This window comes from Telopea speciosissima, chromosome 3 (genome assembly GCF_018873765.1).
Source record: "Telopea speciosissima isolate NSW1024214 ecotype Mountain lineage chromosome 3, Tspe_v1, whole genome shotgun sequence".
Classification (NCBI taxonomy): Eukaryota; Viridiplantae; Streptophyta; class Magnoliopsida; order Proteales; family Proteaceae; genus Telopea; species Telopea speciosissima.
Genome location: NC_057918.1, coordinates 10329807 through 10356870, shown reverse-complemented (window position 1 = coordinate 10356870; position 27064 = coordinate 10329807). Strand labels below are relative to the sequence as shown.

General features: G+C 40.6%; 1 protein-coding gene across 5 annotated transcripts in view; it reads right to left on the bottom strand.

The window, feature by feature from the left end:
* Positions 1-27064, bottom strand: part of LOC122654834 (inositol hexakisphosphate and diphosphoinositol-pentakisphosphate kinase VIP2-like) — an 85264-nt gene that overhangs the window by 41364 nt on the left and 16836 nt on the right. For all 5 annotated transcript variants that reach the window (XM_043849099.1, XM_043849102.1, XM_043849100.1 and 2 more), the window contains 10 exons: positions 14315-14521; positions 14133-14232; positions 13955-14025; positions 12352-12433; positions 10938-11096; positions 10587-10629; positions 4444-4526; positions 4111-4173; positions 3959-4033; positions 2089-2214 (listed from right to left, as the gene is read on the bottom strand). In XM_043849099.1, coding sequence (XP_043705034.1) covers positions 2089-2214; positions 3959-4033; positions 4111-4173; positions 4444-4526; positions 10587-10629; positions 10938-11096; positions 12352-12433; positions 13955-14025; positions 14133-14232; positions 14315-14521 — 1009 coding nt within the window. The remainder of the gene's footprint in view (positions 1-2088; positions 2215-3958; positions 4034-4110; positions 4174-4443; positions 4527-10586; positions 10630-10937; positions 11097-12351; positions 12434-13954; positions 14026-14132; positions 14233-14314; positions 14522-27064) is intronic.

Below are 27064 nucleotides of genomic sequence, written 5' to 3'. Positions count from 1 at the left end.
ATGCAATTTCTAAGAGATACAAAGTTTCATCGAATGCTGAGATTGGGACACTTCTGCAAGGGCTATTTAATATGGAATATGATGGTTCTTGGGGTGTTAGGGATTGCATTATTAGGATGGTTGATTACTAAACTAAACTCAAAGCCTTGAACATTCATCTTCCTGATGCCCTAATTGTCCATCAAGCCCTTAATACCCTACCTTTTGAATTTGGTATCATCAAAACCAACTACATTTCCCAAGATGGTGTTTGGAATATTCATGACCTAATTTCTAGGGTTGTGTCTGAGGTAGAGAAACTGAAGAAAGACAAATCTCATGCTGCCCTTTTTACTTCCAAAACCCGTAAGAGTAAAAAGTCTAAAAAGCATACTCATAAGTCTACCAATAAACAGTCCGATCAGACTAACAATTTGGGAACCAAGAAAGACTCTTAAAAGAAAGAGAGTGATCGCTGCTTCTTTTGCAAGAAGAAGGGTCACATAAAGAAGGACTGCGACAAATACAAGGCTTGGTTAACCAAGCCCAAGAAGCCATCAGGTAATGATTCTTTGGCTTTTATTTGTGAATCCAATCTATCAGAAGCCCCATCCAGTTCTTGGTAGCTAGATAGCGGTGCAACTAATCATGTTGCTTTTACCATACAGGGGTTCATAAACCGGAGGAGGCCAAACAAGGACGAATCAAGGCTGGTTGTAGGAAACGATGGACATTCTGACGTAGAGTTCGTGGGAGATGTCATTTTATTATTAGATTCTGGTTTTAAATTGACTTTAAAGAACACTTTATATGTACCGTCCTTCAAGCGGAATTTAATTTCGGTTTCAATTTTGGACATTAGTGGTTACCATTTTGAAATAAAGAACAGTATGGTTAATTTGTTTTTTAATTCAAGTAAAGTTGGTTCCTGCATTATATCCAATGGATTGTATAGATTGGGTTTAGCTCCCAATGACATCTACGTCTTCTATAATGTTGAAAACATTGTTTCCAAAAGACCCTTACCTAAAGAACGATCTTTCACATTGTGGCACAAGAGGCTAGGTAATATTTCTAAGGCAAGAGTAGAAAGGCTGATAAAGTCTGGCATCCTACCTACTCTCAAAAGTGATCTAGAAACTTGTGTAGACTGTTGTAAGGGAAAGATGACCAAGATAAAGAAGAAAACCGCAGTCCGTAGTTCTGACCTGTTAGAGGTCATTCACACTGACATCAGTGGTCCCTATTCAACCACATTGTGTAGAAATTTTTATTTATGGCGACCAATTGCTGATATCTTCACCAAAGGGCTCATCTCTCATCAGTTCAGTACCCTTCTGTGCAATCAGGGAATGTATGGAATTTATTCTCCAGCTTGAGGGGGAGTGTTAAAGTTCATGTAATAAGGGTACTTTGGTTATTAGGATATTATGTTGTATTGTACTTTTACTTTTTTACCTTTTTACATCCCTTAGCTACCTTATGTTATTATGAGGGTAGGTATGTAATTTCTCTTGTAATTGGCTAAGTGAATCAATATAGGGGAGAGAAGCCTATTCTCTCCCACCTTTTTCTTGTAGAAGGAAGAAGAAGAAAAAGAAGAAGAGAGGAAGATGGTGGCTTGTTCTCTTGCAACCTTTGGTTTCAAACCATATGAGCCTTGGTTCTTAAGCCATTAGCTCCCTTTTGTTGCTGGAAATTATAACCTATAAACCCTACTTGTGGGTTGGATTTAATTACTTTCTCCCAGAACCATGTATCAGCCATAGCACTCTACATTGGATGTTTTATAGTGAGTCTATCCCTATCATTCACTCTCCCTTAACCACTCCCAAAAGAGGGGTAGGCTAGAGGGTTGTAATGGTTAGCTGTTTTTCTCTAGTTTGCTCTTCCTTATGCATTATAATCTTCTTCCCTCTCTGATTTGATAAATTTTTGTTGATGCTGGGAAAAAATAGGATATTCTTCCTACTCTCCATGCCATTTCTCCTAAATTAACTGTTAAATTGAAGAAAACTGCTAAGAAAACCCCATGCTATGAGAAATGAAGCAGCTAGAAGAAACAAATTTATAGTTAAAAGGAAAGGGATAACCCCACCGTTGTCTTACCAATTTTGGTAGAAGTTGAGAAGCAATAGGGGGTAGTCCAGCACCATCAACCATCCAAGGAAATTCGGCAGATCCATTGCAGTACACTGTTTTAGCGTCTGATGTTATGATCTCATTCAACCTAGCCTGTAGCAAAGATACTTCCACAGTTAGAATGACAAAAGAGTTAACTCACGCAGTCATGCTAAGGTCTTGAATAATACTGATATCTAGAACAAAGCAAGAAAATGAATTCTTCCTATTTCTGCACCCACAGTGCTCTAGTTATTGGACTGAGCTAATAAATCAATTGGTTGATATTCTCACTGCATTATCAGATCATAGGCTCACCAAGAATATGAAGCCCCCCCCCCCCCCCACCCCCAAAAAAAAAAACCACAAATCGAAATTTAAGGAGCTGAACTGAACTAATCAGACTACTGTGTTCACATCCATATTCGCAATACCATTGAAACATCAAATGAAGGCCCTAAAATTGGGTCTCCGAACTTTATTTCCTCAGAGATGAAACTGAACCAAGCAGTAACAGACAAGCTGTTGTATACCTTATGCATCAGCTACCCGAGGGTGAAAAAAATCCGAGATGCACCTCAGAGCTCATCTTTCTTTATTTGCAAGGTAAATCTTATTTTACCAATTTATGTAGATGCATGAAAAATGCAAACCACGCAAGGTTACAGATAGGCAAAAAATGTGCACAAGTATTTTCAAATTTTTTTTAACACATTAAACATATCAACAAGCTGGTTTTGATATGTGGACATGGAATCTAGCGTTTCAACAAGGATATGGGTATTAGATAAAACAACATTGACATACAAACATAAACACACACCTTCTAGCATGACAAGAAGGAATGCATCCAGCATCTTCAGTAAATCACTAGAACAGATGAAGTGGTTAGAATCAATGATTAAGAAATAATCTAGAGTTAACGTTTCTTTACCTTGTTTTAACCATAAATAAGGACAGAACAAAGACGATGTTGCTTATAGAATCAAAGCAAAAATTTTAATGCTGATTTGGTCTTCAAAACAGGGCAACAATTGACGAACTTGTAGCAGATCACACAATAAAAATAAAAATAAAAAGGAAAAATAGAAGAGAGGATAGAAGAAGGATAGTTTGGATTGAGGCCTTCTCAGTCTCTCCCTTGGGTTTCTCACACACGGCCTCTCACTGTTACTGCATCTCACCGCCACAGCATCTCACAGCTACATGGTTGTAAAAACAACTCTTTTTTCTGTCATTCAAATCGTGTACAATGCTGGCCTTCCTTACAACTTATATAGAAGACTCAAAAATAGACTTAAGACACTAAAAACGAAAGGCCTAACCCAATCCTTAACTAATAAGGTATCCTAAATTGACTAGAAAAGTGAAATAATAAAGAAAATAGACTCAAAATATGACTCTAACTAAACTAATGAAGCAAATACCATTTTCCTACTTTCTACCCCTATTTTAGGCATATTAAATTGGTCAATTACAAAAATAAATACATAGCATCAAAGGTCATATGCATACATAACCCATCCCAAGGCTTATTTCCACTAAAATAAGCTCTCTAAGTGACTTATCTACATCAGTTCAACTACAAACAAATGACATGTGCCAGTAAAGATGTCACCAAATTACTGTAGCAAAGTTTTAAAAGCCATATGTACCAAACCCAGGAACAATAATAGAAACAGTATCCATTGAGGGACTGTCAATGAATCAAATGAAAAATCTGCTATTTACTAACTTTGTGTAGCAATGCTTTGCATTATGATTTTTTTTTAAAATGTAGAAAGCATTTAACCAACTTGATTGACATAAAATACACAAGAAACATTATAGCATTTTCCGTAACAGGAGAAATACCAACCTTTGCTTCATCCATCTCAATGCTGGCATTGTCAAGTCCATCCAACATAGAGGAGTCTTTGCTCACAAGTGAAACCTTAAAAGAAGAACCCAAATAATTCATACCAATCAAGCATCAGTGATAAAATACTTTAGTGGAAAGGGAATACAAACCAGTATTGGAGTCAATTGCCCCTCCAAGTCCAGAAGGCCCTTAGCAAACGCAGCTGCAGACATCTGCAAGAAACAAAAACATATGCATGTGAGCATGTCAGTTAAAACAATGCAAAAGACTGTGCTAATGATCTTAAAGATCTGGCAGCCAATCAATAGACGGAAACAGATAATCACCCTATCAAAGAGCACGTCAAGGGAACACCAGAATGGACATGTTTTGAACAAATCATAATAGTATTAGACTTCTCGAGTGCATTAGTAATGTGACCCTCATCTGAGTTGTATATTTTCAAAACAAGGCGATTCGTATTATGCAAGTGAAGTTTATACCTGAACACGACCCTCATCTGAGCTGTATATTTTCAGATCATGACGATAAGTACTATGCAAGCGTAGCAACCCTGTACCTTCACCTATAATCAAGAAGTAGAAGATTTAGGGAGTCAACAAATCAGTTTGTCCTGACGACTGATAAATTGAAGATCTCTTCAGTCAACTGGAAACTACTGCAGCATAGAAGTTTTGTTTGCATAAAAAAGATTCACACCCAAATGTTGATTCCGTGACGTGCAATTTTACATATGAAAATTGACAATAAGCAAAAGCGAGGCATTAGAGGGTTGGAGGGAGGTCAAGCATACCTAAGTCAACTCAACCAAGCCCTATACCAGTGGTCTTGGGAGGAGGGGTCGGTGAATCCTAAACAACTACTGGATATATCATACCAGTGTCCCGTGGCCTAGAACGGGTTACAAAGGAGAGGAGAGGGAGGAGACATGCTAAGGTGGAAAACTTCATGCAAGGTTAAGGCAGTACTTGGTCCTAGTTCTTGGCAACAAGAAGAGACAGACTTCATCAGCTGAACCAGGTGGCACATTCAGTTACTTGGGTTGGCTACTTGCATTGGCTGCGAGTGTTTATCCACCAATCACTATATTCAAGCTAAAACCTATGTGATGCAAACCCTATTACACCTGCAGGAATTTATGATGCATTTTTAAAGGTATATGTGTGAGACAATCTACTAAGTTAATTAATCTATTTCAGATATCGTTTTTTTTTTGGTGAATAGAATCTATTACCAAACCCCAGGCAGGGAAAAAAGGAGGGAAGGGGATATACAAAGAGGAAAGGGGGAGAGAGAGGGGGGGGGGAGGGGCAGCCGAGAGCCAACCTACGCAGAGGTGGGGGCCAGCAAAAGAGAAGTATCAAGACCCCAGGATACAACAATATTCCTATTCCGTGGGGTATCAATAATGGATCTATGAGGGATAAAACTGAGCTTGGAGGAGACATTGAAGGAGATGACTTTCCAAATCATATCAAAAGATCTAGAGTTGGAAGTCCATCTCCTAAGATTCCTTTCCATCCAAATGTGGTAGATAGCAGAGCCAAAAACAAGCTTTCCCACAAGGTCACATATAGTGTCTCTAGTAAAGGTCATGTCCAACTAGAGCCATTCCCTATCAAAGGCGAGGGTTTCCTACAGTGCGGCCAAATGGTTGTAAGGGCTTTTTTCCAGATGGTGGAGGTAAATGGGCAAGCAAAGAAGAGATGGGCTATGTCCTTGGAGCCATTCCAACAAAAGATGCAAGAGGGGGAGACAGGGATGTGACGGTAGAGGAGGAAGGCTTGGGTTGGGAGGCAAAGGCTAAGGGATCTCCAAACAGTGAAGCTATGGCGAGGTATATGGCCTTTGAACCAGACTAGCTTGTGCTAAGGGACAGAGGGGCCAGGGTTCCTAAAAAAGTTCCAAGCCGAACTGGAGCTAAAGAGGCCGTTGGAGGAGGAAAGCCAAATAACCTTATCTGCGTGAGCAGGGGGAGGGGGAGAGGGGGGGAGGGACGGCCAGATCTGAGAAAGGATGGTGGGGAGGGAGAAGGGAGGGGACCAAGAGCCCTGAGAAATAATGACTGAAAGAGGGGCAGACTTTGGGATGCCAGAGGAGTAGATCGACCTCGGCCCAAAGACATTGTAAAGGACTCCGAGAGGATACTAGGGATCAAGCCAAAGGGAGATGGAAGATCCGTTGGCAATGGAGGAGGAGATGGCTCTAAGGGCGACGGGGCGAAGGAGGAGAATCTTGGGCCAGATCCAAGACAAGTCAGAGGGGATGGGGACAGTCCAAAATGAGTCCTTTTTGAGAAGATGGAAGTAAACCCAGTTAACCCAGATGGAGTCATGCTTGGAGGAAATTTTCCAAATGAGCTTAAGGATACCCGCGGTATTGGAGTCGCGGATGCGGCGAATGCCCAGGCCTCCTTCAGCTTTGGGAAGGCAAATAGATTTCCAACTATTTTTCAGATATCTTATTCTACACAATAACTAGAATTTAGAATTTAGATTCCTCTTCTTATGTATTTCAACGAGATGTAATAAACGAAGAAAAGAAAAGAAAAGAATAAATGAAAGATACTAGTTGTGGAAATAAACATTAAGCTCAAAAATCAAACCAGTAAGAATGCCAAGTCACCAGGCCACCACCCTAGGAATACAGCAATAAGGAAGGAGAAATCCCCATGATTCTTACTCCATACATTAAGCAATACCCAATGATGCCCTTTATATAGACTATCCATCCTAAAAACGAGTTTTTGACTTTGATTCCTAAAACAACTAGGAAACTGTCAATGATAAAAACTCCTTATATGAATCTAATTACAATATAGCAACTCCAATGAGTGGTCAACCTCTTAATTATTCATGCCCCCCTACTATAACTTGGAATTGCAAGATCATGGTCTCATTGGGTAACTTACTGCTTGAGTTAAAATAATACCGCAAGCGTTTTGGTCAATCGTAGCTACGGGTCGAACACGAGGAGATATACGCCACTCTATTTAACTAATAACTTAAAAGAATGCAGTGAACCAAATTAAAGTGTTAAATTAAACTAATTAAATTAATAAAAATTAATGCATCCTAACTCATAAGCATCTAACAAAATTAAGGGATTAAATTGGCGCCCTAACACACGAAAGCATCTAACCTGTCGACTAACGCAAATTGAAAGGAATAAAAAACAGCCACACATAATAACCACATAAAAAGGAATAAGGGAATAAAAGTGCATCCACAAACCACAACCATATAAAAAAAAAAAGAAATAGAGGGAGAAGAAGAAGAAGATAGAGAGAGATAGAGGAAAGGGAGAATGAGATTAAGGGTTTAGAGAATGAGATACCTCGATGTGTTTGAATACTTGAATAAACTCACCATGGCTTCCTCTTCTAAATCTCCATGTCTTGTCATCAACATAGGAACTTAGACTAGGAAGCTTTAAACTATAACTATTACAACCATTAAACTAGACTTATGAAATCAAAACTAAGAACTTAAGCAAAAATAGGAAAAGAAGAGAAAATTTGACTAAGTGAATGAAGTAAAATTACACTAAAAACTGAATTAAAATTGAACTAGAAACTAACTAAAAACTGAACTAAAAACTAACTAACTTCTTACAACCCAAAGGGCAAGGGGTATTTATAGGGGGAAGAGAAGAGAAGGGAGAAGAGGGAAGGAGGAAATTAAGAAGAGAAATTCCTCAGAATCCTCTCCAAAAGTCACCAATATCATGTAAAAATAGGAAAGTTTGACCATCCAAAAGCATCCCCAAAGAAAAGTTATGGAAATTACCCAATATCCTGTTCCCAATTCACCAAAGAACTTATGTCAGCCGACTGTCTATTACTATATAGTGTATCGCAAACCACTCATCAAGCATTGGGATGCTCTCTATATAACTAAGCCCATATTTATTACACTTATAAAAAAATTGGATTTTTGGAAGATATAAAGCAAAAGAAATTATAATGCAAAATCGACCTCGAACGCAAGTAGAAACCATTGGGAGATTGATTTGTCGCGATTGGCATCAATCCTATTGGAACTACTTCCTCTAAAAGGCCGACCTTGTAGGAAAGGAAGGAAACAATATGTATATCATACAGGAGCTCTAACACGGCGGACTATCCAAAGGGGGACACGGGTGGATAAATAATTCAACACATGCCCGCTCCTAGGGGGACTCCATACCGTGACCCGTACCTGCTCTGATACCATGCTGGAACCACTTCCTCTAAAAGACCGACCTTGTAGGAAAGGGAGGAAACAATATGTATATTATACAGGAGCTCTAACACGGCAGACTATCCGAAGGGGGACACAGGTGGATAAATAATTCAACAAATACAATAAAAAAATAAAAATTAAATAACTAGAACTCTTTTATTGCTATTTTCTGTTTACATAAGAAGGAGAATATAAAAGGATAAGAAAAAAGAAGAAGAAAGGGATATAGAAGGGGGGAATAGGATCAGCTATCTCAACCCATCATCCTCTCACCAAGGGCTTTTCACTATTGCCGCATCTCACAGCTTCGTCAATAGCTCTTTTTCTTCAATCTCTGTCTCTTTTCTGTTCAGCCACATACATATATGTATAATAAAACAACACCCAATCCTAATCTAAGTAAAAAACTAATTAATAAAACCTATAAAATAGAAACTAGACTCTAACTAGGATTCCTGACAGAACTAGGATTCCCACTTAGGATTACAACTCAAATAGGAAACAAAATAAGTGTCTAATAATAAAAATAACACCCAAAATCAACTCCTCTAAGCCAGCAGTCATTATCAAACTCCAAATCACTGTTCACATGGACAGTAACTTTTTTTCCCCCCCGGCCTTCTTCATGCTATGATCTACATCAAATTAAAAGATTAAAAAAATAAAGGGCGTACCCAGTGCATGAGGCTCCCGCCACCGCGGGGTCTGGGGAGGATCATAATGTACCCAGCCTTACCGCTGCTGCTTTCGCAGAGAGGCTGTTTCCAGACTTGAACCCAAGAGGAGCTCTAACACGGCAGACTATCATAGATATGCATGTTGATATGGTTGCGAGGGCAGGCCTTGGTGCAACGGTAAAGGTTGCTACATTGTGACCAAGTGGTCATAGGTTCGACTCTGGAAACGGCCTCTCTGCAAAGGGATAAGGCTGAGTACATTATGACACTCCCCAGACCCCGCAGTGGCAGGAGCCTCATGCACTGGGTACGCCCCTTTATGCACGTTGATATGGTTGCAATTGACTCAAAAAAAGGAAAGGAGGGAGAGAGAGAGAGAGAGAAGCAACAAAAACCTATTTCATCTAGATGTAGTTTTGAAGAACTGTCCCTTAGCACAACGGTTAAGTTGCGCTATTGCAACTGTCAGGTTGAGTGTTCAAAACATGGAAACAGCTCTCCATGAAAAGACGGTTAAGGCTGCATACATTTGCCCCTCCCAACCCTGCAGTGGTGGGATCCTCATGCACTAGGACGCTTTGTTAATATGGTTCTCAAAACAATGGGTGGGATTAAAGGAAAATCACGACATCTCATGACATCAGTGTATAAATGAAATTATCAACATTTTTTTATCAATTTATTTCTATTATCAAATACAAGGTGGTAGATGACTCGAGGGCGAGGTTCTGGGAAGATCTATGGGTGGGTGAGCTACCTCTTGCAGTTCTCCAAATTTATACAATCTGGCACTATACAAAAACAATGTGGTTCAGCAACATAAGGGGAAAATGTAGTGGAACTGTGAATTGCTCTTTATAAGGAATCTGCAAGACTCGAGATAGATGATGTGACGGAATGAACTTCTTCAACTTCTGTGCAGTTCTTCAGCTGACCAGAAAATATGGAAGAATCGAGTAAGGAGACGGTTTTCAGCTCGAGCTTATTTGACTCTTATACATTGCTAATTCTGATAATTGAGATGGAGCACTTATTTGGAAATCTAAGCCCCCCCCCCCCCCCAACCCCACCCCTTGGGTCATTGTTCTTGCATGGGTTCTCTCTCTCGCTCTCAATAATTCTGCAGTCAAGTGGATTTAAGGTGGACAGCATATGTGTTTTACATTTATGCAATGAGAACAGATCACCTCTTCCCCATTGCGAATCTGTTTCGTATTTGGAAGTACTTTGATGGTATTTTTGGAGTTCATTAATTATTCCCCTGGAACTTGTGATGATCTTCATTAGTTGCTCTATCTTGGAAATCAAACCAAAACTCTTATCTAGTGGAAATCGATTACTTTATGGCATCTCTTGGGGGTTTGAATTTGGGGATGTGGAAGGTTTTCCAAAGGGATTTCAGTGGCTCCAAAAGATTCAAGCATAATCTACTGAGAGAGATAAGTTCTTCCCTTCAGCAGCTATGTACAGTATATTTCATTACAAATTACAAACATACGGCTGCAACTGTAAATTCTTCTCTCTATAAAATAAAATTTCTTCCTGTGCCTATCAACATAAAATAAAAAGAAAAGAAAAGAAAAAAAAAAACCCTAGGTGACTACAAGCATACAAAAGAGATAATCTAATACATATATATACGTAATTATGCACATAAATCCTGTGATTCTTCAAAGGGCACAAAAATTGTCTTCCAAGAAATAACGAATATACATGTGATCTAACCTGGATACATATTGTTCCGAAAGTATCTCCCTAGTTCTTCTGCCTGCAAAAAGAAACAGAAAAGCCCAAAGAAAAGGAACCACATATGAGCTCAATTAGTATCCAAAAATAAGAAAAGTAAACAATACAATAGACCAGAAGGCATGAGAGAAACAATGATTTACTAAGCACAGCAGAATATTTTTAAGCTGTAACTCTAATTTCTAATTATCCGAACTCACAGACTACTATTAGTTATCCAATGTCACAGACTATATTTTTAGTTATAACTGTTACAACTCTAATTTCTATTTATCCAGACTCCCGACTATAATTTACAAAGTACAGGAAAATGTCGATGAACTATTTAACCTGCTTTCTTCCAGCATGTGTAAGAACTCCACCATACTTGAGAACCATTAGAGCTTCAACAGGACGTTCTTCTTCACCTTCACCATTAGTTTTTGGAATCTTGACCCACTTTAGTGGCTTTAACTGGACTTTCCTGTAAATGCCTGAAAAGTGTCCGCCCTGGATAGCATAATACTAACATTACTCATAGAAAATTAAATAATATCAAGGTAATAATTTCACATTTGCATATCTTAAAAGTTTAAAAATTACTTGTTGAATTTGAAACCTAAGGCTCTTCAATTATTTAAAAGCATATGAAGTAGCAGCTAAAATCCTTTCCTTGTAGACATGACTTCCCAAACAAAAATAGCACAACTAGCAGAACAGCACTAATCCCAAGTGTTGGGGATTGACCAAGGAATAAATTTCAAGCAAATAAGTTCTCTCTCCTTGGGGGGCATATTGGATAGAGTGGTTTTATGTTTCTTCTATTGTTTGCTAATTTGAATACTGCTTTTACTTCGTTAACAAATTTCCAAATGTTTACGTACAATCCAGCTCAATTCCACTAATTGTTTCCAGTTGCCACAAATGTTAAGGCCAACATGCATAGGAAGACCACTCAGAAAACAACAATCTGATGCCAAAGTATGTAATGCTTCTTTATACCTATTTCTCCATATTTCAAACCTTTTCTTTTAGCCTCTGGATTTAAGAATTATTTATGATTATTTATTTTGTCAAATTCTAAATTTTGAGCATAAGCATAATTAATAGCCATGGTGTCAAGTCCCATCTCCTAGGTTTCCACAAAAGTACTAAAAAAATTCAGTAGCAATTTCATATTTAAAGCCATCGCAGACTCTTAACCAGTTTCATCTTACATTAAAATAAACACTAGATAAATAATTTCTGAAACTTAATAGTGACTACTGCACTAATACATATTATAGGAATAAAATAAATTAAAAAAAGTTTTCATTATTCTTTCATGATTTGCTAAAAGTTAATGAACATTTCAAAAAATTTCACATGGTTTTCAATGTTTATGATATTTTACAGTATCTGAATAACAATTTGACATTTGTAAGATGTTTATTCTTTTTAATCAATAGTCATATCCAAGAAAACCTACTTCTATACATTGTAGTAATCAAATAATTTTCTAAAAATTCAACATATTTGGCAAAATTTTCATGTTGGAGATATATAATAATCATCTTTGATGGAATCAAGGATCCAAGGCTAGCCTTTCTATGTGCTAGACTTGAAATCTGTCAAGTGAAAAATGCAACACACGAGAGCAAGCAGTCGAACACATTAGGTGCACTGAAAAAGAAAGAAGTACAAAAATAAGTTTAGTGTCCTAAATAACAATATTGACTAGACAAATTAGAGGATGCAAAATGTAATGGTAAGTAAATAAGAGAACCTCCTCAAGCACTGCTTTCACTTGTCGAAGTTTTTCAGCATGCTCAATGTCTTCTGCATCACTGTCGCTTTCTCGACCAGACCTAATTAGGATGGGAATATATATAATCAGAATGAATCAAAATATTATTATGATATAACATATGTGCATTGTATATAAAAGTTCAATTCACATTGTTAACGAGTAATAAAAAATAGGAGAAAACATGAGTGCATTTCCACTTTAAGTAGAATACTTCAGACATGATAGGACACATTATGTCACCCCACCAGCGTCACGCTAGCTTTGCACAAATGTTGTCATTTTTCCATTCCATCCCCGTCTTTTCTGCTTATCCATCTCAACATATTAATCGCAGCTACATTCATTCTATGTATATACTGTTTTCTGATTGTTTAGCGTTCTGCGCCACAAACAATGCCTGCTCATATAGTCATACACTCATATTAGAAATTTCTCCTATGATATTTACAGTATGGATCAATTACAAACACCTTAGAAGCATGTCCCTGACGTTATTCACCTTGTTTTAGTTCTCTAGACATCAATTGTTACAAACTCTCCTACCTTTTGGACACGATCGAATCAAGTGAAATAAATGGATGCTCTAGGATAATTTTTTGGCCTTCAAAAGCACTTCCTTATTTCTACTTCCTCAAAAACTACACTCCACATATTCTATTTTAGCGTATCTTCTAAACCTTTTGCTTCTAAACAACCTCTTATGGTTCTCATTTGTCATTCAACCTTATTTGGTCTCATCAATTAAAACATCATGAGAAAATAACATACGAGATCTCCACTTTCACATTCCAAGTAAAATGCAGTAAGACTGAATATGGTCAGATAAAAGGAAAATCAATGATAAACTAAAACATGATAACACCTTCAGATCTGTCTGAATATGTCAGCCCACATCCAGAATGCCCATCTGACACACCCAACTTCAGATCATGAATAATTCTAGTCACCCAGGTTCATACCTTGACCAGAATCACATGCATAATTGACAGATAGCAAACTCAATATAAGCATATGGTTAATTTTGAAATGAAAAGGTGACCAGAAGGAGTTTCAGAGGCAGTTGAATAATACAAAGAGTTACTTTTGGGTGCAAGGTGAAGGTTTGCACTCTTCTCACAACTAAAGGGACAAGACACAGAAATCATATTCTGCATATAAGAAAGCAGTATGCAGCACAAATTGTTGATGGTACCCTCAGAAGGTTCCCTTATTTGAATAACCATGTTGAAGTGTTAACAAAGTTAGTAACAGGTAGAACATGGAATGGAACATTATGTACAAAGAAACCTTCTATCAAAGAAATTCGGATAGGCCAAAACTAGGCAGTTAACCAACTGTTTGCACCATGAAAAAATACAATGCCAATAAAATAATATCTGATAGCAAAGACAATGCAGACCCAACCACTAACACTCCAGAAACAACAAAAGACCTCTAGACAAAAACAATGTGCATCCCACGTTAAAGGTCCATATATACTCCCAATAATAATAAGAAAAAAAGACAACAACTTTTAATATGGTACAGAAACACAGCATGCAATCATAGTTAAACAAATGTCAGCATTCCTAATGCATACCTTTCACGAGGTACCAGCATCCGTGTTGCATCCAACAAATCTTGCAACTGAACAGCACTTTTGAGTTTTGTCTTCACAAACAGAATAATTAACACATTAATGCAGGGCGGCGAAACCATAAAAAGTTGGAAAAATTCAACCAGGCAGAAGAAAAGAAAAAAGATTTAGAGAGAAGCACCTCGGACCTAGGCCGGCCACCATTGTATTTTAGCATTAAATTTAATAGTTTTTCCTCTGTAACCTTCAATTTGACCTTTTGTTTGGGAGTCCGATCACCACTGCCAAGGTAACACCTGAAGAAGAAGTGACGAAAAAACGATATGCTATTTGAATAAGAGGTGTGGGACAAACAGATCTTACTGTCGGATAACAGCAATAACACAGCGTAACTCCTCTGCCTGCCCAAAGTTTCCAATGATTCCACTCCCTTGACGTGTTAGTCCCTCAGAAGGTTGGACTGGTTCATTGACTTTCCAGGGCAGAGTTGGTGGAATTGTTGAAGAAAGATGAGGGGCCTTGGCATCTAAAAACATTTTCCTCAATACACAAGCAGCATCATCATAATACCTACATTGGAAAAGACAATGAAAAATCTAAGCACTCACAACAAAAATGAGAGAACTGAGAAACTATATACTCCACAAAAAAGTACAGTTTATTTCTGAACTCATGGTTTAAAATATTGGTATTGATGTGTTACAATTGATTATCCCAAAAGCTCAAGCTGTTAAGGGCAACAACAATGCATATCAACACCCCCCCAACGTGCAGGCCTGTACACACACGGCCGGCACGTGACACGGACTCACGCGGAAATACCATCACGTGGCATCTAGGGGAGAATGTGTTGAGATGAACCCCATTTCCCTTCCCAAGAATCAAACACTCGACATCCCTACTCTGTTGCCATGTTACAATCGCTTATCCCAAAAGCTCAATCTGTTAAGTAAGGGCAACAACAATGTATAGGAATATATCAACAATTGGCTAGGGTTAGAAGATGAGAAAGAATGATTGAGAGCTGAAATGCTTGAGTGAGATATGTCTTCACTCAGCCCCTTTACTTATAGATTTCATTAATAGGGCAAAATTACAAATATAACCCTCCATAGCCGACTATGATAGCTAGAGAGGGAAATAAAGGAAATAAAACATAGAAAATACGGTTCCACCAAGAGTTGGAAATTGAATGACCAAAATCAAGGTAATAATGAATTTTTGTAGGCTAACAACAGGTTTCGGATACCAAGTAAATTGGTGAAGTCATCAATGGCCTCCTCCAGTTCTGCCCCTGCTTCCCACTCTCCTTCCCCTGCTTCTACTCTGCATCCCCCTGTTTCCCAGCCTCTTTCTTGGAGTTCCATCCTTGGTGCAGGTTCCTCTCCCAGCTCAGATGGACTTCCCCGCACTTTGTTCCTTCGCTTCAATCGCCCTTCAAGGTGGTCTCGCGCCCTCCCGAACTCGCTCTCGGATGAAGCAAAACTTTGGGAAGATTGCCTTGTGGGCAATTTTCTGGGTCCTCGACCTCCTTTTCCTATTGTCAAGCTTTCCCTTTCTAAGCAATGGCGTCCCCATGGTACTCTGGATACCTTTATGCTTGACAATGGGTTTTTTATCTTCAAATTCTCCTCCTCTCTTGACAAAGCTCGAGCCTTGGAAGGTGGCCCTCGGCTGGTGGGTAAAAAGCCAATCTTCTTGCGTGTGGACTCGCCAATTACAACTCGGCGCTTGGACCTTTCCTCCATCCCTCTCGTGGATCACTTTGCCAGACTGCCTCTTCACTTCCGGTGTATTGATGGTCTCGCTGATCGGCTCTGCCTTGGGAAAACCTATGTTCTCTGATGTGCGCACTCGCAGGAAGGATCGTTTAGCTTTTGCGAGAATTTGTGTTAAAGTTTCCGCTGCGGACTCTCTCCCTTCGTTCATCACTGTTAACGAAGGCGAGAACTATTCCTTCGACCAGGAAATACACTACGATTGGTTGCCGCCTCATTGCCTGGTTTGCAAAACTTTCGGCCACGGCTCCCAGCATTGCACTCCTGTTGCCCAGCCCTTGGTTGCTGAAACCTCTGATCTTCGCGTCAATTCTTTTCCTTCGGGGGGAGTTGGACCTGCTTTATCTGTTGGTACTTGGTATTCCCCTGGAGAGGCCTGCGAGTTTGGCCACTGCTAGAGCTGAGTCGTTGAATCTTCTCAATAGGGATGTTCGTTCCGCCTCTCGAGGCCGTTCAAGATCCAGATTCCGGCAACTGAACCATCGTTGGAAGAAAAAGAAACCGCCGGAAAGCACCACGGAACTGTCTCAGTCGCTGCAGCAGCCCTGGTCAGACGGACATAATCGTTTTAGCCTCCTGGCTTTATTCATAGCTAAAATTCTTGCTATAAGGCTCAAGAGTGTGGTGGACATCTTGGTGAGTGATAATCAAACAGCCTTCATCCTTGGCAGGAACATCTCTGATAACATTCTTCTTTGTAATGATATTGTCAAAGGCTTTAATAGGAAGAATCACTCTCCTTCGTTACTCCTGAAGATCGACATCCACAAAGCTTTTGATTCTCTTAGATGGGACTACATTGCTCAAGTGTTGACTCAGATGGGGTTTCCTGTTCCCTTTGTTCAATGGATTAGCTCTTGCATCTCTTCCCCAAAGTTCTCAGTCTTAGTTAATGGTAGTCCGGCAGGGTACTTTAGAGCTGATGTGGGGATTCGGCAAGGATGCCCTCTTTCCCCCTACTTGTTTACTATTGCCATGGAAATCCTCTCCAGGCAGATCCAGCTTTGCACTGACCAGCAGCTCATCTCTCCTATGCCCAAGTGTAAAGGGCTCAAGCTCACCCACCTGGCCTTTGTAGACGACTTGATGATATTCTCCAAGGCTTCGCTTGCCTCCTTAGAGACTATTTTACTTTGTCTCCAGCAATTCAAAGAGCTCTCAGGTTTGCGCATCAACCCATCCAAGTCCCTCATCTTCTTTGCTGGAGTTACTGAGGCTGACAAAGCAACTTTCCTAGCCATCTCTGGTTTCACTGAAGGTCAGTTGCCTGTCAAATACTTGGGGATTCCTTTGATCACTGCTAGACTTTTTGCTCATCACTGCACCCCTTTGTTGGACATGATCCGTAAGAGACTTCACTATGGAAAAGCAAGCTTCTTTCGTATCTTTGGCAGCTAACCCTCATTAGATCGATTCCGAAGCCTCGTATATCTCTGGTCGGGTATCTATGGACTCCCTCAATCTACTATCAAGGCCATGGAAGCTCTTATGGCTTCATTCCTTTGGAAGGGCTCTGACTCCTCCAGGTTTCTTCATCCCTTGAGTTGGGCTGCAGTGTGCCTTCCCAAGAAGGAAGGAGGTCTAGGCATTCGGCGTATCAAAGAAGTGAACTCAGCTGGTATCTTCAAGCTCCCCTGGAAGATAGCCTCAAAAAAGAAGAGCATTTGGGTTGATTGGATCTACTCGGGCCGCCTTTGCCATTATTCCATTTGGACTACCTCTGTGGGTTCCGATGCTTCTTGGGTTTGGAAGAAAATCATTGTCAGCCGTCATTTGGCTCTTCAAGTCATTCGCTCTACCATTGGTGATGGTCAGTCTACCTACCTTTGGCTTGACAACTGGCAACCTAAGGGAATTCTGCTTCATCGGGTTACCCCCAGATCAATCTACTCCTCAGGCTTACATAGGCTCTCATTGGTTGCTAATATTTTAGACCACAATGGCTGGGCTCCCCCCATCTCTGGTCCTATCCTCACTCCTATCTGGAATGACCTCCATCCGGTCGACTGAAGGGTTGCCTCAAGAGGTGATTGTGTCAATGAACTCCAACAGCTCTTCTCCTTCTCTTCCAAGGTGCTTGAATTTTATTCGCTGAAAGGCCCTCGTCCTCGCACAGCTCCTTTGTTCAGCATCACATTCCTAGGCATGCTTACTGACCGGAGAGTTTTCAACAATTGTCTCCCTACTCAAGCCTTTCTTCGCAGCCGCGGATCTCGGTTCCTCGTGCTTGCGTCTGGAACAATGATGAAGACCAACCATCTCTTCTTTGATTGTCCCTATCGCACTGCAATATGGAAGGGTGTGCTCCTTAAATGCCGGCCTCGTCCAAGGCGTATTCTTCCCTTCGCTAGAGAATGGATTTGGATTGATATGACTTTCGCGGCTCCTCTACCTGTGACACGGTCGAGAAGATGGGTTTCTGTGCTACTCTCAACCATATTTGGATGGAGCGTAATTTGAGAAAATGGACTTCCATCTCTCGGCCTTTCCAAAAGATTTGGGATTCCATTTCTTTTGAAATTAAAGCAAAACTATCTTTACTTCCCCCTTCTACTTGTAAAGACACCCATAGGAACAGGACCATTGTTCAGTCCTGGGGTCTCTCAAATGTCTCCTTGGTTGCTCTGGCTAATGCTTAGGCTGGCTGGTTGGGCTCTTCCTCTTTAGGGCCTTTTGTAATTTCTTCTCTTCTTCTTTTGGTATTGAAATTCTTATTCACCCAAAAAAAAAAAAACATAGAAAATACCCAAAATACCCTTATCGGGTTTACATAACTCAACACTCCCCCTCAAGTTGGTGCATATATATCATGCATGCCCAACTTGACTAAGCTAGAATGAAACAACTTTCCACTTAACCTTTTTGTGAAAACATCTGCAAGTTGATCACCCTGACTTCACAAAAGGTATACAAATCTGCCCACTTTCTAACTTCTCCTTGATGAAGTGTCTGTCAATCTCTACATGCTTGGTACGGTCGTGTTGCACTGGATTGTGGGCAATGCTGATTGCTGCTTTGTTGTCACAGTTCAACATCATTGGAAGATGAACAGAACCACTAATATTTTAGAGTTGACTCTGAAGCCACAAAAGTTCACATATGCCTTGGGCCATGGCACGAAACTCAGCTTCAACACTGGATCTTGCCACCACATTTTGCTTTTTACTTCGCTAGGTGACAAGGTTGCCTCCTACAAAAGTACAATAACCTGAAGTGGATTTCCGGTATGGATTCCCACCCCAATCAGCATCTGTGTAAGCCTCAACGTAAAGATGATCATGTGGAGAGAGAAGCATCCATTTTCCTGGAGCTGACTTCAAGTAATGGAGAATACGAAGAACAACCGTCATATGAGTAGAGTAGGGATCATGCATGAACTGGTTGACCAAGCTTACTGCAAATGCAATGTCCGGTCTGGTATGGGAGAGATACATTTATTTTCCCACTAGTCGGTATCGACCCTTATCAACTGGAGTGCCATCTTTCTCTTGCAAACGAGAAGTAGCGTCCAAGAGAGTGTGTCACACCCCAGCCCGGTTAATAAGGGCATGGTGTGACCGGATGCCAACTGACATCCACACAACCACCAGGATCGCAAGTACAGTGTCAGTACTCCCATTCACAATTTATCACAATACAGTAATCACATGCAGCGGAAAAGGAACAATTAATAATAATAACAATAATAGGAAGGAGTCTAAGTGATAAACATGTTATATTGATAAAACTTGCATTTACACTGTACAATTCCCCAAAAGTAAATACAAGCTCAAAAGTATATAGAAACCACTATATTCCTATCTATAACAAAAGTATTATATAAACACAAAAGGAATATAGCCTAGTCCATCAGGCCACATCACAGAAACGCACACGAATCGTACACATATGAAGCATTATGCACTTTGAGCTCCTGCACTACGTAGCCCTCATCAATGTGGAAGTCCAAAGTAGCAACAGCTCTCATCCCTGGTTCCTCACAACCAGCCATACCATTTGAAAAAGGGGAATATCCGCGGGAATGAGCTCCACTGTGCCCAATGAGGGAAAACATGCAAATAAATGCAAATAGTCCATGATGCATGTCTCAAGTCTAAGCATGCAACTAACAACAGATCTAGGTCTCATGAGGTTAAATACTACTGTAACAGGTATAATATTCCTAGTTCCGGAATCACACATCGGACCCCAAGAATATCACTCTGCTACGGTGGAGACCTGCCAATACCGCAATAACAATCGGTCCCCAACAAACCCCTAAAGTTAACCCTATTGTACATCCCATTCCGGAAGCATAAATCGGACCTAGGAGACAGCAAATGGCATTTTGGAATCATCCCTTCGGACCTACCACGGGTTATCCAACACCTCCCCCCTGTTGGCAAGAGCCGTAGCATAGGGTTTATGCTATCCCAACCATATGTACTTTCTAATATGTATGTTATGTAGTTCCATAGTAAATAGAATATCAAATCAGTTCCATCATCATCTCTCAACCCCATACATCATTGTATCTCAACCCATCATTCATAAATCACAAATAAGAATATGCAATGCATTATGAAATCTATCCTAATATCATGCATATAACTAATGCAAAAGAAAAACTATAATCTATATGAACATAATTCTGATATGAAGTATGTATAGGTGCAACAAGCATAAATAAAAGAATAACAACAAGCATTCTCCAATTAAGGTAAAACCCCATTCACCTTGAGTTGAATGACTATCCAAACTAAAAGAAGATCCAACTCTTGATAAACCTCACCCAAGATAGAAGAATACAACCTATTTTAATAGTACATAACATGAATTAGATCATGGAATAAACCCAAGGCAAAGCCCCAACCATTTAAGGCAAAATCAGAGTTAGCAGAGGGGGACTGGATGCATGCCAACCCAGGGACCAGTTGACCAGTTGGATGGCAGTACCTCCATCCGGTGGCTGCTACAGTGTAGGGGTTTGGGGGTGCTCTTTCATAGATCTTGCCATGCACAGCTTCAAAATAATAAATTATTTTAAGGGAGATCAAGAATTCAACCCAAATGCATATACAGTTTAAGGCCTTAAAACCATTTTGCCAAATTTTCTAGGCTTGGGCTGAGATGAGTTTACGAGCTCACCTGAAATCAAAGAAAGAAGAGGAATTGGGCAGATCAGAATGGGTTAAACAGCCTACCTGAGATATACAATGGAAGAGCTGGCAGCAACCCAATCGATCAGTCCTTCCCCAAAGTTTCTCTCTCTAATACCCAAAACTTCCAAGCTTTCGCTTCTTTCCTTTCTTTCCTTTCTCCAGAGCAGAAATGGATTCTGATTTGGATAGGAAATGAATTAATAAAACTCAGTCTTGTTTATATAGTTAGTCATACTAGGGTCTGTTTGGTTTGAGCCAAAATATAATTAGTTTTAGGAATTAGATTCTCTAAACTACTTAAATGATAATTAACTTAAGGAAGACCTATAATTAAGTCCCGAGAATAATGTTCTGTGACATAAGTGAGAGCCCGACTGTGATGGTATGTGAGTAGCTCAACCCAGACGGGGTATGTGGGTCCCACCGGGGAAAATTTACATTTCAGCCAAAACTACACAATTAAGACTTTAGCTTAATACAACATTACTAACGGATTCTTACCTATGATCCGGCTTAAGAGATTGACAGGTTTTGCATATGCTCCACCCAGCATACCTCGCATGCAAAACTTATGTGCGGGGTCCCGCCAGGTTCCTCAGATTCAATAATGGCCAATTAGGTTGGCTCTTCGGAATCCTCCATTGGTGAATCGAAGGATTGGTCCGAATCCGTAACCGCTAAAGCCCACAACATTGAGGCATACATGATTGCTGAACCTGAACCTAAAAGTATACAAGTTCAGTGAGATCGGATTTTAGAGGTGAGTCTCACAGAGTGTCACATGGATGACACCCTAACAAACCAGTTTCTGTGAGTAGGTCTAGAACATACTTCCTTTGGGAGAGAAAAATGTCTTTGGTAGAATGGGCAACTTCAATCCCAAGAAAGTCTTTAAGTTGTCCTAGGTCTTTTATCTCAAATTCTCATCCCAAGAAATTCTTCAAGTGAGAGACTTCATCTGCATCATTACCAGTCACAACTATATCATTAACACAGACTATAAGAAGAGTGACCATATCTCCATTTCGCTTGATGAACAAGGTGTGATCAGCATTGCTCTGTTTGTATCCTACAGAAATCATTGCCTTATAAAACCAGCTAAACCAAGCCTGAGGAGATTGCTTTAGCCCATATAATGCCTTATTCAGCCTACAAACCTTCCCATGAGTCTTGTCACAAGAAAAGCTAGGAGGGACCTCCATATATACCTCCTCTTCCAGTTCTCTGTAAAGGAATGCATTTTTTACATCCAATTGTTGCAATTCCCAGCCTAGATTGACATCATATGATAATAGGACCCGAACAATTTTAACTTTGTAACTGGGGCAATGTCTCCTGATAGTCAATCCCATAAATCTGGGTTAAACCCTTTGCCACAAGTCTGGCCTTGTACCTGTCTACTGATCCATCCACCTTCTGCTTGATAACAAATACTCACTTACAGCCAACTAGTTTATAGCCTGAAGGAAGATCCACTAGCTCCCAAGTCTCATTTTTTGATAATGCACTCATCTCTTCCATCATGGCTGCTTTCCCCTTTGAATCTGCAATCGCCTCCTGCCATTTCTGAGGAATAGAAACAGAGGAAAGAGAGGACATGAATCCACAATAGAAAGGAGATAAAGCATTATAGGAAACAAAATTGGAGATGGGATGTTGGGTGCAAGACCTAATACCTTTACGGGCAGCAATAGGTAAATCAAGAGAAGGATCCTTACCAAGTAATGAAGCAGAGTCTGGATCTGGATTAGGATCTAACCATTGAAGAAGAGGTACGGTAGTGGTGGTCTCAATTTGCTCTTTGTGCTTCCGGGCATAGATTTTTTCAACAGGAATCTGACTCACAGGTCTACGCTTCCCTTGAATAGGAGCAGAAGGTGGAAGCTCTGGAGAGGAAGGCTCCTCCTAAATAGGAGCCGGAAGAATAGCAGACACGTCTTCAAAGCCTAGATCATGCTCCCCCTTATGAGGTAGCAGAGAATAATATGTCAGGGACTCATAGAAGACTATATCCATAATAACTAAGGTATGCCGAGTAGGTGGGTAATAACACTAGTATCCTTTCTGGGTGGCGGAGTAACCTAAAAATATACACCGAATGCTCCTAGGATCCAACTTGCCATGAGGATGGTGGTTGCGAGCATAACAGACACAACCAAAAATTTTGGGAGGCACCACAAAAGAGAAAGAATCTTGGAGAAGGCCAATAGGTGCACGACCGTCAAGGACACGAGTAGGCATTCTGTTGAGGAGGTAGGCAGTCAAGAGGATGTCATCGCTCCAATATTGGGGAGGAACAAGACGAGCAAACATAATGGCCCGTGCTACTTCAAGAAGCTGTCTTTTTTTTCTCTAAGCCACACCATTCTGGGCAGGAGTGTCAACACAACTGGTTTGACTAATGATTCCATTTTCAGCCAAATACATTTGGAATTGTCCCTCCATGTATTCTCTGCCATTATCACTCAGAATTTTTAATGTGGCACCATACTGGGTCTGAATAATGCGATGAAAGTGCTGAAAACAGCGCAAGACTTCACTTTTGTGTTACATCATGTAAACCCAAGTGATCCGAGTAAAGCAGTCAATAAAGGAAACAAACTACTGATGGCTAGAAATGGAGACACAATGGGCAAGGCCCCACACATCAGTATGAACTAAAGCAAATGGAGAAATACTTCTTTTATTTAAGGGAAAATATCATCCCCCTCCCCTCTAAGTATCCATAATATCAACCCAGTACCCAAGTTTTGAATAATGATAATGCCCTCCCCTACTTTTGAAAGATTCTATCAACCGTACCCTAAGTGGCTAACGGTGTTAAATCAGCAGTTCAAATGATGATATTAACCTCATACTTTTTTTTCTTCTTCTTCGTCTGGTTTTTTAACTTTTTTTTTTTTTCTTTCAACACAGATCTCCTCTTCTTCCTCTCTGCGTTTCTTCCTCTTCTTCTTCCTCCAGCACCACCATCATCGCCACCACTGCCGCCGCCGATCCTCTTCCACCGCTAGCACCACCACCGCTGAAAGACAAAATAGATTAGATAAACCTTAGATCTGGATCGTAAAAACAAATGACCTGAGTAGTGAAAACGATGAGATCTGGACCACCATTAGGGCCTCAATCAAGAGCCCTCTCAGTGCACCATCAATACTCCTGAAGGGTCTCACCCTTCCACGCGAAAACGACAGCACTGTCACAAACGATGGCGGCAACGGCATGGTCCTATGTAGAGAAAATGTTGCAGGAGCACCAGCAAACCTCAGCACCCAGAGCAGTTAGGGTTTCGATGAGAACGGCAATTTGAATGGTCATGTGAAGAGAACCAGTGATCAAGGATGTTAAAGTGGTGCCAAACCAAGCATCTCGACCTCGGCGAGCTCGATCTCAAGGCGACCGAAATCGGTTCTTAAGAAGGGGATTAAGTTTGAAGCATGTTCTACGCTCACTATGGAGATCTCGTCGCTAACCTCCTCCTGGTTTCACTCTTCTCTGGTTGCCTCTAACATTAGCGGCTGTTTCAAGAGCTTTCTTCTGAGATACAGCTTCACCAATTTGAGAGTCACAATTATTTCAGGTCTAATGGGCCAAGACCGGAATGATTTTTCTTACAAAGTAATCAAGGATGTTAAAGTGGTGCCACGTTTTATTGGAGAATGAAGTGATATTGTTATTACTTTGAAAGAAAGATGGGACGAAGGTGCACCTTAGAAGTGTACCAAATTTAGGGAAATTGCCGATTACGGCCTCTCCATGGCTGATAAATCTCCGGTTTCGAAGGTGAAGGAAGCTACAATTAAAGGATTCTGATTCATTTGGTCATGGAAACCTCCTCTTTAAGCTATCAAGTTATTTCTTTTCTTAAAATCAGAATTCTCATCCAACTTGATGAGGTCTTCTCTGCAACGAGCGAAACCATTGCCATTGCTTCAAAGCAAAAACAAAGAAAGAAGAAAAATTTTAGATCTGAAGCACACAAGAGATCCGATTTCCGATTGCTTACTTTCTAAGCTGAACTGCGAGTAATGGAGATCAAAACCGGCCGGATTCATGGTGGGCAGATGGGTTAGGTCATTGGTTGCAGGAGAAGAAGAAGAACAAGATGGGAAGACGGCAAAATTAGAATAAAATACTTAAGGGTAATCTGGGGTTTTAGAAAAATTGGAAATATCCACATCATCACTTAATGACGTTTTTTAACCATTAGGGTACGGTTGATAGAATCTTTCAAAAGTAGGGGAGGGCATTATCATTATTCAAAACTTGGGTACTGGGTTGATATTATGGACACTTAGAGGGGAGGGGGATGATATTTTCCCTTTATTTAATAAAGAATAGGTTGAACGAGCCTGCTTAGCCAAAACACAAGCCTCGTATAATAACTCATCCGGTCTACAATCCTTGATAAGATGAGGAAATAAAAAAGCTAAAGTTCGAAGTGGATGCTGACCAAACCTACAATGCCACAGATGGAGATTTGGAGATGTGACTGAATGTAAATGATGAGCTGAGGATGAAGTTGATGGTGAACAAGTCTGACCCGTGTCGAGTATGTAGAGACCACCATGTACCTTACCACCCCCAATCATGTGCCCCTTCACCAGATCTTGTATGAGACAATAAGAGGGAAAGAAAGTTATTTTGCAGTTCAAATCTTTGGTTAGACTACTAATGGAAAGAAGATTAGTAGGAAAAGAAGGAACATGCAAAATAGAATTTAGTGCAAGGGTAAGAGAACATTGAATGGAACCAATTCCATGTATGGGAGAAAGGGAACCATTAGCCGCTCAAACAGTATCTTTTCCAAAATAAGGAGAATAATGATGAAAGACATGGGAGGAACCAGTCATGTGGTCAGTGGCACCGGAGTCTATTATCCAAGGACTGGATACAGCTGATGCACAATGACTACCGACCGGAAGACCTGAGGTAAAGTAAGAACCAGAAGAGGCAGCAGGTGCAGACGTCGTAGAAGGTGCAACCGAAGGTGTCTGGAGCATGCAACGAAGGGCTAGTAGCTCATCCGGAGAAAAACCAGTATCAGTAGAAGGGACTGTAGCAGTAGGAGCAGCAGCTTTAGTCAGACTTGCCTTCGGTTTGAGCTTCCCACGCCCTCGTTTCGCCTCAAAATCAGCAGTCTTCCCATGTCACTTCTAATACTGAGCCTTGGTGTGATAAGGTTTGTTGCAGTGTTCACACTTGACAGGCTCCTTGGAGGCAGCATTATCACAATCAGTAATGGAAATGGGAGTGAGGCTGGAAGTAGTCTGTAGGGCAGACCTAGCAACAGAAGAGCATGTAACATCGTGGCCCGACGAGTCTCCTCTGTATGAACCATGGCAAGGGACTGCTATAGTGTAGGAAAGGGAGACTGGTTCAACACTTGCATTCTAATAGGGTCATACTCTACATTCAGACCTACAAAGAAGTCGTACACACGGATACTATCAATGTGTTTATGGTAGGCAGCAATATTAGTAGGTGTAGAGGGCTGATAGGTGGAGTAATGATCCAATTGCTGCCATAAGCTTTTGAAGGTCGTGCTTGGCACGTTGGTCAAGTGCTCACTTACTGAACGCTTGGTCACGGGTTCAAGTCCTGGAAACAGCCTCTCTGGAAACAGGGGTAAGGCTGCGTACATTTGACCTTCCACAGACCCAGCTAAACAAGGGAGCCTTGTGCACTAGGTACGGCCTTTATAGTATGCAGAGACAGACAACTCCTTCTGAGTGAGGTCATGGGACTTCTTGCAAATCTCATAAACCTGAGCAGCATTTCCAACACGTCCAGAAGTCTCCTTGGCGGCACTCCAGATCTGATGGGCTGTCTCTAGAAGCAAGAAATTTTCAGACAGATCTGGTTGCATGGAGTGGAGCAAGTAAGACATCACCATAGCATCATGTGACATCCACTTCTCTTGCGGAGAACCTTGTTCAGCCGGCATAGTGTTAGTCCCAAGGATATCGCCTGTAAGACCACGACCAGCAATGGTCAAGTAAGTAGTCCGAGACCATTTGAGGTAATTTGTCCCATCGAGCTTGATAGGAGCAGCAAGAGGAAGCAACTCTGTTAGGGACTGTCCATCAAGCCCAGAAGTTGCAGAAGAGGAGTCGGAACCTATCAAGATGATTCAAAGAAATGCTCCAACAAACAACAGCAACACAAAAAAGTAACTACTGAAAATGGAAACA